Source organism: Heterodontus francisci, chromosome 28 (assembly GCF_036365525.1).
Source record: "Heterodontus francisci isolate sHetFra1 chromosome 28, sHetFra1.hap1, whole genome shotgun sequence".
Lineage (NCBI taxonomy): Eukaryota > Metazoa > Chordata > Chondrichthyes > Heterodontiformes > Heterodontidae > Heterodontus > Heterodontus francisci.
Genome location: NC_090398.1, coordinates 23,881,183 through 23,895,722, shown reverse-complemented (window position 1 = coordinate 23,895,722; position 14,540 = coordinate 23,881,183). Strand labels below are relative to the sequence as shown.

At 46.7% G+C, this 14,540-nt stretch overlaps 1 protein-coding gene across 1 annotated transcript; it reads right to left on the bottom strand.

Annotated features, from left to right (window-relative positions):
* Nucleotides 1-1,017: 1,017 nt before the first annotated feature.
* Nucleotides 1,018-3,818, bottom strand: LOC137345149 (probable G-protein coupled receptor 139). The gene is made up of 2 exons (XM_068008619.1): nt 3,749-3,818; nt 1,018-1,949 (listed from the first exon to the last, which is right to left on the bottom strand). The coding sequence occupies exons 1-2, from the start codon at nt 3,816-3,818 to the stop codon at nt 1,018-1,020; spliced, it is 1,002 nt and encodes a 333-aa protein (XP_067864720.1).
* Between the last annotated feature and the right edge of the window lie 10,722 nt (nt 3,819-14,540).

Genomic DNA, 14,540 nt, shown 5'->3' with positions numbered 1-14,540 from the left:
TAAAAAAGAGTCTTTGCAGAAATCATGCCAGTCAGATTAAGTCTTTACAGATAGTTACCTGTCCGGTGACATTAGTCTCTTTCAAACAGTCACTAAATGGCATCACTATCATATATTTCTCTCGACATATTCCACGGCCCAGATCCCTACCAAAGGATTTTAGTTATGTTCTCAATCTCATAACCAACATTCATTGCACTATACAATGGTGTCGTCAGCATGACTGATCATGGTTTTGACCCTTCATCGTGCACATTGCATGCTAGTTGCTTCATAAAAAAAACATGGCACGTATGTACACACAGCGATTCCAAACGATATCCAGGTAAAGACATCCATAACAAGGCATTCCTGTATCTGTCACAGATCAAAGGCTCTCGGGTTGTTTGATTAGAATCTCCCCTGCATAGTCCTTCTGATTTGGGCAACTATCAAGCTGTGAATTGCATTCTTCCCATTCTTCACTACAGGCATGGAAAGAACCATCTCCAAGAGGAAGCTACGAATTAACTAATTACCTCATTAGCTGGACTTTCCTGACATTCAATAGATTTTGATATGACATCAGATTGATATAATGTGGCAAGTCGAGCCCAGACGTTTTCATCTAAGAAGGGAGAAATTTAGAACTAAGAGGACAAACTTCTTTGCATGGAGATTTTTGAGGGGGCATAATATCGGACCCAGAGATTATAACACATTGCTTCTACAATAAAGGAAATTATACCTACTAACTAAACTGGCACTTCTCATTTCAGCACCTGTGGTATAGGATACCGAATACCGACCCATACACGACTGAGCTCTATCATGATTGTTCCGTTTGTATTCTGAGCCGCATGTGTTCCGCATTAGTTGAAAATGATTACAACCAACGGCGAAAATGATAGATATCAAACAAACGGCACAAAGTAGAAACATGTGTAGTGGTACCTGTGTATTTTCAAAACAACATTCTATTTTTGTCATTGTCGGAAAACAGCCATTCCAAAATGGAACAAGTGCTACAATTTAGCTCTAGTTAGGACATGAGGAATTGGTTCCATTTGTCATTTTTTTAACCAGTATCAGAATAATTGTCCAAGGAGATTTCATTATCTTCTTCAACTCTTCCCTGAATTTCGTTTGGGTAGCTGCATAAATGAACGTGTTTGTAAAGGAACTCAAATATACGAGCATATATCCGGTTTCAGAGGCGATGTATGCAGGAGCTGTATAATCGGGCTGGGCATAAATGCCTAAGCCAACAATTAAAAAAGTGACGATACATGTGAGCCACAACAACATAAAAGTGCCCGACACAGTGAATAATAAAATAATGGATTTCCTTCGGTTCTTCATCTCTGGATCGCTCTGATTTTTACTACTGTAACCCTGGAGCCCCCTACATGCTCTGCTGGATGCTAAAATACGACTGACTCTCATACAATTAAACAGGAATATTAAAGTAAAAGGAATCCAGGCCGCTAAAATACTTTCTAACCAGGAGAATGTTCGAGCAGCAGGTGATGAATAAAAATCCTGGCTGGGGCGGAAACCCAACTGAACATTGTTAACTGTTCTCACAGGTTCGTATCTAAACAAATTGTTTATGTTCCCTAAAGCTGTCAGGACACCAATCGTTGTTATAACCATAGCCGCAGTCCTTACGGTGCAATATCTTGTTTTAAACTTCTGACTACATATAGCTACAAATCGGTCAAATGTTAGGGAGACGGTAAACCACACCGACAAATGCAGGCTTGTACATTGCAAGTACATTATCAACTTGCAAACGACAGTGTAGAACAGGAATATGTGTGGAAAGTGGTAACTTAAAACATTATATGTCAGTACATTGATGACCATGACCAGTAGATCTGCAGTGGTTATAGCCAACATGTAGACAGAGATACATTTGGAAGGGCCACAATTTCCTCTGGATAGAATGATGATTGTCACTAGGTTCGCTGTAAGAAAGAGGGAGGAGAGATAAGTAACACAAACACTCAGGTATATTTCGCAGCACATTGTCAGAAATATTTCGATGCATTCCTTATTCGTAGATATCTGCACGAATTGATAGAATTACAAATCATTGAATGGTTGTAGCACCGAAGGAATGTATTTGTATTATATGCCTCCGTTGGCAACATCTTTCAAAATAAATAAGCTAATAGGCAATATATATATATATATATATATATATATATATTGGGACTGACAACGGGCCATCCTTCCTGTAAATTTCAGTCTATCATTTGCAAGCTGGTGAGGAAATCAGTCTGGGGACTGGTAAAGGAGAGTTAGCCCACCAACACCACAAAAGAACCAACTCAACCACCCACCCACCTAACGCCCAACCTCTCCAACTCTCTCCCGCCACTCCACCACAACCACACCTCCACCGCCGTCACCAGCACCACTGATCCCCATGCACTGATGTCTCAACTGGCTTTGACTTCGGACAATATATGTAAAAACAGAGAGATCAGATCAACTGATCGTCATACATCTCGCCAGATTTCATCTCATTGGCTATCACCCCGACACTGGATTGATCCTCCATTTACACGATAACTGTACGGTACAGAGTACCTGGCAGAGACAGTACCAAGGCTGGTAAAAGCTTTGCATAGGGAAAATTCGGATGGTTCTATAACTTGGTAAATTTCAACAGTTAATGATTTTATGAATTCCTTTCCATACATCTAATCAAATATTTCATTCCCGTTTATAGTGCGTAAACTATCCGCTCTCAATCTTCCACCATGTGATGCACCCACCCAATTTTATAATTTACCATGACAGCAGCATAGAGCAATAGCTGGGATGTGTTTCTTTGGCAGTTGTGGAACAGGGTATCTCGACGGTGGCATCAGATGTCAGCAGTATTCAATAAAATTTCCAAATCGTTTATAAAAGGAGATAGATTTTCATAAAACATTCAGCTGAGGAAAACGATTCAATTCAATTCGAAATGCGCCACAGTGGCACAGTGGTTAGCACTAGAACCTCGCAGCTGCACGGACCCAGGTTTGATTCTGGGTACTGCCTGTGCAGAGTTTGCACGTGGGTTTTCGCCGAGCACTCTGGTTTCCTCCCACTGGCAAAGACTTGCAGGTGATAAGTAAATTGGCTGCTGTAAATTGCTCCTAGAGGAGGTAGGAATTATGGGATTACTGTAGGGTTGGTATAAATGGGTGGTTGTTGTTGGCACAGACTCGGTGGGCCGAAGGGCCTGTTCCAGTTCTGTGTCTTTAAATAAATATATAAACCAAATCAATAATCTCCAGGAGAGAGCTGCTCAGGAAGAGAGTAGGAGTTGGTAGAACTGCGAGAATTCTTTGCACCGGAAGCATAAGAAACTGTTCCCTGAACAGCAAATGCTTCTCAAAATATTTTTCAAAGCCCTATGTTGCCTGGAAGAGGCTGCAGTGCTCGGAGTTGTCAAGTTAAAGTAGGCAAGGAAAAACGGTGTAAATGAGATAACTACCATGAACATTAAGCTACACATTCCTCAGTGATCTATGAACTGTTGGAGAGCCGAGGAATCAGCCTTGCCCACCTTCAGTATAGCGAGGAAATTTAAGCTTCCGGTGCCCACAGTTTGCTGAGCAGAAACCTGGCACATGAGCCACGCAGATCGCTCAGATTCCACCTGTTATTCATTGTTTCTCTATGAAGACTTTTTTTTTCATAATCCATTACCAAATCATGAGCATTGAGATCGTCAACAGTTATAAGACAATAGGATGCACTGACTTACCAGGTACACCAATGGCTCCGAGAATAGGATAGTAAATATCCCTTACCTGCAGAAGTATTGGTCGGACCATTTTTGTTTAGGAGAAAGCAAAAATTCGTCCAGCTTTCCCGTTCTGACTCGAATGTATTTAAGGTCGTAAATTATTCCACTCTATAACCAATCCGAGGCTCGGTGGGAAAATCAGTTTACACAATAAGTGGCATTAGCTATAGTCATTTAACAAACAAGCAGAGATTTTCCTCTTCAGTGCACCCGGGAAGCCAATGGTGAAATTATTCAGCTCAGTCCATGAAACTCTGCTCATTAGAATTCATGATCGACAAGTTATCCCAGAGGGAATGTGCTCTTCCCCCAAGAATGCAGCAAGATACTTCCCTTCTCGACATCGCAATTAGTACTTGGAGCCTGATATTATTCTGGTGATTAATATACATTACTCATACATTACATAATTTCAAGCTTTTACGCACTGTAATTACATAACTTAGATTTGTTTGTACTATGATGATACCTGGTAATGTCTCAGTTCTAATATCGCTGGTAATAATCCTACGCTAACATTAAGAGCATTGACCGGATTCGAATATTTATGCTGCTAGTGCGATTCCCACATAATCGGTGATGACCCTATGCGAACATATATGGTGGTAACTCTATCTTAAAATTATCGATGGGTGTCGTTCATCTAACATTACTAATGACAACCCCACTAGAACATTATTAATGATGCACAATTACACCGCAACTGGTGGTGACTCTACTCCAACATGAATGCTGGGAAGTATATGGAAGTACTCTGATACTTTCAAGATGGCTCCTGGGCTGGAAGCTCCCTAGCTGTTCAACTCTATCCATGGCCATCTGCTCCCATCCCTAACGTTTTCTCCCCCAATCTGCCCTCTTAAACTGTTTAAATTCCCCTGGCTCTTTAAATCAGTTCATTTTAGCCCTATCTAAAAGTTAACAGTTAGTTTAGTGTATGTTACCTGGGCCCACTGCCCTCCCCCAGCCACACCTGCTCTTTGTTTTCTCAATGAAATTGATCCGGATGAAACTGACGAGAACAGCTGCCGATACTTCAATCTCCGATCCTGCTGTCTTCACAGTCCAGAGTGTCTGCAGCCACAGCATGCGGTAAGTCCATTGAGGTGAAGAAGGAGCTGCGGGACCCGAGAGAAGTCCTGTGAAAAGGTGCCCCGAACACCCAAAACATCCACGAACGGCCCCCCCGGCCGCAACTTCAAAGCGCCCGCGGGAGATGGCTCGGAGAGCATCTGCAGCGCACTGTCGGCAATGCTGCATGCCTTTATTTAAACCACTGCAAAAAAAAAAACCCTTAACAAATGTAATCACCTCTAAGTCTGCCAAATGATGCTTCACCTCCCGAAGGACGTGGATGAGCTTTCCGGACGTCGATGGTGGGCACTGAGGAAATGGCTTATTACCTGCACCAGATTCCACCCCCCCTCCCCCCCTTTTACCCCCCTTCCACCCCCCCCCCCACCCCCGTCCCCTTCCCTGCTCCACCCTCTCAGCTCACCCCCTCACAACCCCGTCCCAGCCTGCCCCCCCCTCGCACCATCTTCACCCCGCACCCCCTTTCCCTGCACCCCCCCCACCCCCTCCCTCTACCCCTCCCCCTTGCATCCCCTCCTCCCACCGGCACCATCCTACACCTGTGTAGGGGCCCCAACAACCCCACTGCCTTGTGGGCGTCTCGGGAGAGACCAAGGCTAAGGGAGTAAACCCTAACAGAAAATCCGGAGCGGAACCCCGTAGGCGGTCATGTGTCACCTTTGGCATGTTTCCGGCAGTTCCTGCAGCCATACTGGTGCCAAACGTCGTGTCCTGCACTCCTTTGGACCCCACCAGAAAGGCCGAGAGGGGGGTTTTGACGACTGGGCAACTCTCAACCTCCATAAATTTGCCCAGGCATGCGCCATGGAGAGGTCACTCCATAGTTGCCTCACAGCGACCGAAACAACACGGAAGGCAGCAGTTACGGGTTATAAGTCCAGATAAATTGGCGTAGAAACTGGGCGCCACGGGTTGCCTTTGTCGGTGGGAGAGGTCATTGCACCTCACTGGACAGCTACCGCCCGCCTCAAACCGGGCAGCCCCCGGTCAATAAGGTTCTGTCCCGCCACAGTCTGCCTGCTTCAATGGGTGCTTGGAGCTCAGGGTCATTGCCCGAAAGGTGGACTGATACACCGCACCAAACAACATGAAAAAAGGAAAGAAGGTACCAGCCCTTCGCTTTGCAAGCTGGAACGTCAGAACTATGTGTCCTGGCCTGTCGGAAGACCTTACACAAATCAACGATTCTCGGAAGACCGCCATCATTAACAATGAGCTCAGTAGACTCAATGTGGACATTGCAGCACTTCAGGAGACTCGCCTCCCCGCGAGTGGCTCTCTAGCAGAGCAAGACTACACCTTCTTCTGGCAGGGCAGGGATCCTGAAGAACCAAGACAGCATGGAGTGGGCTTCGCCATCAGAAACTCCTTGCTCAGCATGATAGAGCCTCCCTCAAATGGCTCGGAACGCATACTGTCCATCCGACTGCTCACCACCTCTGGTCCAGTACACCTACTCAGCATCTATGCTCCAACACTCTGTTCCGCACCTGAAGCTAAAGACCAGTTCTATGAACAACTCCATAACATCATTAGCAGCATCCCCAACACCGAACACCTATTCCTGCTGGGGGACTTTAATGCCAGGGTTGGGGCCGACCATGACTCATGGCCCTCCTGCCTTGGGCGCTATGGCGTTGGAAGGATGAATGAGAACGGGCAGAGACTGCTTGAGTTGTGTACCTATCATAACCTCTGCATCACCAACTCGTTCTTTCACACTAAACCCTGTCACCAGGTTTCATGGAGGCACCCAAGATCACGTCGTTGGCACCAGCTAGACCTCATTGTCACAAGGCGAGCCGCCTTAAACAGTGTTCAAATCACACGCAGCTTCCACAGTGCGGACTGCGACACCGACCACTCCCTGGTGTGCAGCAAGGTTAGACTCAGACCAAAGAAGTTGCATCATTCCAAGCAGAAGGGCCACCCGCGCATCAACACGAGCAGAATTTCTCACCCACAGCTGTTACAAAAATTTCTAAATTCACTTGTAACAGCCCTTCAAAACACTCCCACAGGGGATGCTGAGACCAAGTGGGCCCACATCAGAGACGCCATCTATGAGTCAGCTTTGACCACCTACGGCAAAAGTGCGAAGAGAAATGCAGACTGGTTTCAATCTCATAATGAAGAGCTGGAACCTGTCATAGCCGCTAAGCGCATTGCACTTTTGAACTACAAGAAAGCCCCCAGCGATTTAACATCTGCAGCACTTAAAGCAGCCAGAAGTACTGCACAAAGAACAGCTAGGCGTTGCGCAAACGACTACTGGCAACACCTATGCAGTCATATTCAGCTGGCCTCAGACACCGGAAACATCAGAGGAATGTATGATGGCATGAAGAGAGCTCTTGGGCCAACCATCAAGAAGATCACCCCCCTCAAATCTAAATCGGGGGACATAATCACTGACCAACGCAAACAGATGGACCGCTGGGTTGAGCACTACCTAGAACTGTACTCCAGGGAGAATGCTGTCACTGAGACTGCCCTCAATGCAGCCCAGCCTCTACCAGTCATGGATGAGCTGGACATACAGCCAACCAAATCGGAACTCAGTGATGCCATTGATTCCCTAGCCAGCGGAAAAGCCCCTGGGAAGGACAGCATTACCCCTGAAATAATCAAGAGTGCCAAGCCTGCTATACTCTCAGCACTACATGAACTGCTATGCCTGTGCTGGGACGAGGGAGCAGTACCCCAGGACATGCGCGATGCCAACATCATCACCCTCTATAAAAACAAAGGTGACCGCGGTGACTGCAACAACTACCGTGGAATCTCCCTGCTCAGCATAGTGGGGAAAGTCTTTGCTCGAGTCGCTCTGAACAGGCTCCAGAAGCTGGCCGAGCGCGTCTACCCTGAGGCACAGTGTGGCTTTCGTGCAGAGAGATCGACTATTGACATGCTGTTCTCCCTTCGTCAGATACAGGAGAAATGCCGTGAACAACAGATGCCCCTCTACATTGCTTTCATTGATCTCACCAAAGCCTTTGACCTCGTCAGCAGACGTGGTCTCTTCAGACTACTAGAAAAGATCGGATGTCCACCAAAGCTACTAAGTATCATCACCTCATTCCATGACAATATGAAAGGCACAATTCAACATGGTGGCTCCTCATCAGAGCCCTTTCCTATCCTGAGTGGTGTGAAACAGGGCTGTGTTCTCGCACCCACACTTTTTGGGATTTTCTTCTCCCTGCTGCTTTCACATGCGTTCAAATCCTCTGAAGAAGGAATTTTCCTCCACACAAGATCAGGGGGCAGGTTGTTCAACCTTGCCCGTCTAAGAGCGAAGTCCAAAGTACGGAAAGTCCTCATCAGAGAACTCCTCTTTGCTGACGATGCTGCTTTAACATCTCACACTGAAGAATGCCTGCAGAGTCTCATCGACAGGTTTGCGTCTGCCTGCAATGAATTTGGCCTAACCATCAGCCTCAAGAAAACGAACATCATGGGGCAGGATGTCAGAAATGCTCCATCCATCAATATTGGCGACCACGCTCTGGAAGTGGTTCAAGAGTTCACCTACCTAGGCTCAACTATCACCAGTAACCTGTCTCTAGATGCAGAAATCAACAAGCGCATGGGTAAGGCTTCCACTGCTATGTTCAGACTGGCCAAGAGAGTGTGGGAAAATGGCGCACTGACACGGAACACAAAAGTCCGAGTGTATCAGGCCTGTGTCCTCAGTACCTTGCTCTACGGCAGCGAGGCCTGGACAACGTATGCCAGCCAAGAGCGACGTCTCAATTCATTCCATCTTCGCTGCCTTCGGAGAATACTTGGCATCAGGTGGCAGGACTATATCTCCAACACAGAAGTCCTTGAAGCGGCCAACATCCCCAGCTTATACACACTACTGAGTCAGCGGCGCTTGAGATGGCTTGGCCATGTGAGCCGCATGGAAGATGGCAGGATCCCCAAAGACACATTGTACAGCGAGCTCGCCACTGGTATCAGACCCACCGGCCGTCCATGTCTCCGTTATAAAGACGTCTGCAAACGCGACATGAAATCGTGTGACATTGATCACAAGTCGTGGGAGTCAGTTGCCAGCATTCGCCAGAGCTGGCGGGCAGCCATAAAGACAGGGCTAAATTGTGGCGAGTCGAAGAGACTTAGTAGTTGGCAGGAAAAAAGACAGAGGCGCAAGGGGAGAGCCAACTGTGCAACAGCCCCAACAAACAAATTTCTCTGCAGCACCTGTGGAAGAGCCTGTCACTCCAGAATTGGCCTTTATAGCCACTCCAGGCGCTGCTTCACAAACCACTGACCACCTCCAGGCGCGTATCCATTGTCTCTCGAGATAAGGAGGCCCAAAAGAAATATGCTGAAACTACTGGTGGTGACGTTAGCTCTCATCATTCATGGCAACCCCATTCAAACATTATTGGCAATAATGGCCTCCATAGTTCCTGGTGGTGAACCTGTTCTAACATTATTGTCAGTGGCTTTATTCTAACGTGAATGGTGGTGCACCTAATTGAACGAACAGCAGAAGAGACATGTTGCTTTATATGATCCACCAGTCTTTGTGACATACTGCCTATATACATATCATCAACCTGACATTGAAATTCATATCCCATATTACTCATTTATGCAATAGGCAGAATTACTTTTTTCTTGAAGGCAGCATCCTGTTAGCGGCGAATACCACACGTGTTGCTATGGTATAGTAGCAGCATGAATCAGACTGTTGCTCAAATTTTGGGATACAATACCTTTCCAGAGCAATTTAAAGTCGACTGGGCATGGATCATATCAAAAAAATGTCCTTTCTGCTGTTCACAATGGGCAAGGTACAGCCTGTACCCAACCAGCCCGTGCTTGCAAAACTCAAAACACAGTGCCCAACATTAGATGTGATTCTGCAGTTGGACAATATTTGCTACATAATCCACTGTGTGCTAAGAATTATGTTGACAACCAATTTAAGATTGTCAGTAGGGCTTGCTGTGTGGAGCATTTGCATGTACTTGAAGCTACACATATCAATATACAGGGCCCTGTGCTTTGCAGACAGAAAGAATATGTACAAACATTGTGCCTGTTTCAACTGAACAAAATAAATGACAACCATTCGCTGGTTCATTCCTCAGGGCAATGCCTTGAGCAATCAGAGTCAAGCTGTCTGCTTTAAATTTTAAACAAAGCTTGGCAGTTAACTGTCAATCACTGTAAACTGGTGCATTCGCCATGGCAACGTCTCTGCCAATCAGAGTTCACTTGCCAACCAATCAGCATTATCTTCTCATACAGTATAAATTGTTGTTTTTCCCTTACATTGGTTATTCTTGTGGTTGTCCTGATGATTGCAAGATGAAAAGCTTCGACAACATCGGCGGACACGGACACGGGGACTGCTGGGTAAGTGAACTTATATATTCGGGCTTTGGCTAAACCCGAAACACTACACATGTAGTGTCTCCCACCCATCTTCCTCCTCTAACCAAAAAAAAAAGGACTCTTGTGTGGAGGGTTTGGTAGGGTAAGGTTTTCCTTTATTTTTTTTTCTTTAATCTCTTTTGTCAATTTAGAGCAGAGGGGATGGAAGCTAGAGCAGTTGCATGCTCCTCTTGCAGGATGTGGGAGGTAAGGGTCGCCACTTGTGTCCCTGCTGACTTCACCTGTGAGAAATGCACCCAACTTCAGCTCCTCACAGACCGCGTTAGGGAACTGGAGCTGGAGCTGGATGAACTTCGGATCATTCAGGAGGCTGAGGCGGTGATAGAGAGCAGTTATAGGGAAGTAGTGACACCTAAGTTACAGGACAAAGGTAGCTGGGTGACCGTCAGGGGAGGGGAAGGGAATAGGCGCACAGTGCAGGGATCCCCTGTGGCCGTTCCGCTCAGTAATAAGTATACCATTTTGGATACGGTTGGGGGGGACGACCTACCAGGGGAAAGCCTCAGCGGCCAGGTCTCTGGCACTGAGCCTGGCTCTGTGCCTCAGAAGGGAAGGGGGGAGAATAGGAGAGTGATAGTGATAGGAGATTCAATGGTTAGAGGAACAGACAGGAGATTCTATGGTCGCGAACGAGACTCCCGGATGGTATGTTGACTCCTGGATGCCAGGGTCAGTGATGTCTCGGATCGAGTCTACAGGATTCTTAAGGGGGAGGGGGAGCAGCCAGAAGTCATGGAACACATCGGTACCAATGACATAGCTCGGAAAAGGGATGAGGACCTGAAAAGCGAATATAGTGAGTTAGGTTGGAAGCTAAAAGGCAGGATGAGCAGAGCAGTAATCTCAGGACTGATACCGGTGCCACGTGCTAGTGAGGCTAGAAACAGAGAGCGAGGGCAGCTGAACACGTGGCTGCAGAGCTGGTGTAGGAGGGAGGGCTTCAGATATGTGGATCATTGGGATACCTTCTGGGGAAGGTGGGACCTGTAAAAGAAGGATGGGTTGCATCTGAACTGGAGGGGCACCAATATCCTGGTGGGAGGTTTGCTAGAGCTCTTCGGGAGGGTTTAAACTAGTTTGGCAGGGTAATGGGAACCAGAGCTACGGATCAGTGGATGGGGTAGCTGTTGAACAGGCAGATACAGAGTGCAGAGAGTCTGTGAGGAAGGTTAGACAGTTGACAGGGCAAAGTTGCAGCCGGGATGATGGGTTGAAGTGTGTCTATTTTAACGCAAGAAGTGTCAGGAATAAGGGTGATGAACTTAGAGCATGGATCAGTACTTGGAGCTACGATGTTGTGGCCATTACGGAGACGTGGATATCACAGCGGCAGGAATGCATGTTGGATGTTCCAGGGTTCAGATGTTTCAAAAGGAATAGGGAGGGAGGTAAAAGAGGTGGGGGAGTGGCATTGCTAATCAGGGATAGTATCACAGCTGCAGAAAGGGAGGTCGTCGAGGAGGGTTTGTCTACTGAGTCAGTATGGGTGCAGGTCAGAAACAGGAAAGGAGCAGTCACTTTATTGGGAGTTTTCTATAGACCCCCCAATAGCAACAGAGTCACGGAGGAACAGATTGGGAGGCAGATTTTGGAAAGGTGCAGAGGTAACAGGGTCGTTGTCATGGGTGACTTCAACTTCCCTAATATTGATTGGAACCTACTTAGGACAAATAGTTTGAATGGAGCAGATTTTGTCAGGTGTGTCCAGGAAGGTTTCCTGACTGAATATGTAGATAGGCCGACTAGAGGGGAGGCTAAGTTGGATTTGGTGCTTGGTAACGAACCAGGCCAGGTGGCAGATCTCTCGGTGGGAGAGCATTTCGGTGATAGTGATCACAACTCCCTGACCTTTACTATAGTCATGGAGAGGGACAGGAGCAGACGGGATGGGAAAATATTTAATTGGGGGAGGAGGAATTACAATGCTATTAGGCAGGAACTGGGGAGCTTAAATTGGGAACAGATGTTCTCAGGGAAATGCTCGACAGAAATGTGGAGGTTGTTTAGGAAGCACTTGCTGCAACTGCTGGATAGGTTTGTCCTGATGAGGCAAAGAAGAGATGGTAGGGTGAAGGAACCTTGGATGACAAGAGATGTGGAACAGCTAGTCAAGAGGAAGAAGGAAGCTTACTTAAGGTTGAGGAAGCAAGGATCAGACAGGGCTCTAGAAGGTTACAAGGTAGCCAGGAAGGAACTGAAGAATGGACTTAGGAGAGCTAGAAGGGGACATGAAAAAGTCTTGGTGGGTAGGATTAAGGAAAATCCCAAGACGTTCTACACTTATGTGAGGAACAAGAGGATGGCCAGAGTGAGGGTAGGGCTGATCAAGGATAGTGGAGGGAACTTGTGCCTGGAGTCAGAGGAGGTAGGGGAGGTCCTTAATGAATACTTTGCTTCAGTATTCACTAGGGAGAGGGACCTTGTCGTTTGTGAGGACAGCGTGAAACAGGCTGATATGCTCGAACAGGTTGATGTTAAGAAGGAGGATGTGCTGGAAATTTTGAAAGACATGAGGATAGATAAGTCCCCGGGGCCAGACGGAATATACCCAAGGTTATTACAGGAAGTGAGGGAAGAGATTGCCGCCCCTTTGGCGATGATCTTTGCGTCTTCACTGTCGACTGAAGAAGTACCAGAGGATTGGAGGGTGGCAAATGTTATTCCCTTGTTCAAGAAAGGGAATAGGGATAACCCTGGGAATTACAGACCAGTCAGTCTTACGTCGGAGATGGGCAAATTATTGGAGAGGATTCTGAGAGACACGATTTATGATTATTTGGAAAAGCATAGTTTGATTAGAGATAGTCAGCAGGGCTTTGTGAGGGGCAGGTCATGCCTCACAAGCCTTATTTGATTCTTTGAGGATGTGACAAAATGCATTGATGAAGGAAAAGCAGTGGATGTGGTGTATATGGATTTTAGCAAGGCGTTTGATAAGGTTCCCCATGGTAGGCTCAGTCAGAAAATAAGGAGGCATGGGATACAGGGAAATTTGGCTGTCTGGGTACATAATTGGCTGGCCCATAGAAGACAGAGGGTGGTAGTAGATGGAAAGTATTCAGCCAGGAGCTCGGTGACCAGTGGTATTCCACAGGGATCTGATTTTTATAAATGACTTGGATGAGGAAGTGGAAGGCTGGGTGAGTCAGTTTGCTGATGACACAAAGGTTGCTGGAGTTGTAGATAGTTTGGAGGGCTGTTGAAGGTTGCAATGGGACATTAACAGGATGCAGAGCTGGGCTGAGAAGTGGCAGATGGAGTTCAACCTGGAAAAGTCTGAACTGATTCATTTTGGAAGGTCGAATTTGAATGCAGAATACAGGCTTAAAGACAGGATTCTTGGCAGTGTGGAGGAACAGAGGGATCTTGGCGTCCATGTCCATAGATCCCTCAAAGTTGCCACCCAAGTTGTTAGGGTTGTTAAGAAGGCGTATGGTATGTTGGCTTTCATTAACAGGGGGATTGAGTTTAAGAGCTGCCAGGTTATGCTGCAGCTCTATAAAACCCTAGTTAGACCACACTTGGAATATTATGTTCAGTTCTGGTCACCTCATTATAGGAAGGATGTGGAAGCGTTCGAGAGGGTGCAGAGGAGATTTATCAGGATGCTACCTGGACTGGAGGGCATGTCTTATGAAGAAAGGTTGAGGGAGCTAGGTCTTTTCTCATTGGAGCGAAGAAGGATGAGAGGTGACTTGATAGAGGTGTACAAGATGATGAGAGGCATAGATAGAGTGGATAGTCAGAGACATTTTCCCAGGGCGGAAAGGGCTATCACCAGGGGGCATAATTTTAAGGTGATTGGAGGAAGGTTTCGGGGAGATGTCAGAGGTAGGATCTTTACACAGAGAGTGGTGGGTGCGTGGAATGCACTGCCAGCGGTGGTAGTAGAAGCAGATACATTGGGGACATTTAAGCGACTCTTGGATAGCTACATGGATGAAGTAGAATGAAGGGTATGTAGGTAGTTTGATCTTAGAGTAGATTAAACGGTCGGCACAACATCGTGGGCCGAAGGGCCTGTACTGTGCTGTACTGTTTTATGTTCTAACATGTCTCTATTTTCAGCAATATTGTGTGTTATGTTTATTTTCTATCTAAACATCAATATGTTGCAGGCTGGGGGAGAATTACTTCAGTTCCACTGGAAAACGACAGTTGCAGTTGCTGCAGGAATCCTAATGTGACCTGAGAGTGGAAATGTGATAAGTTCACTACTTGAGCAGTATCGGTGTCCTCA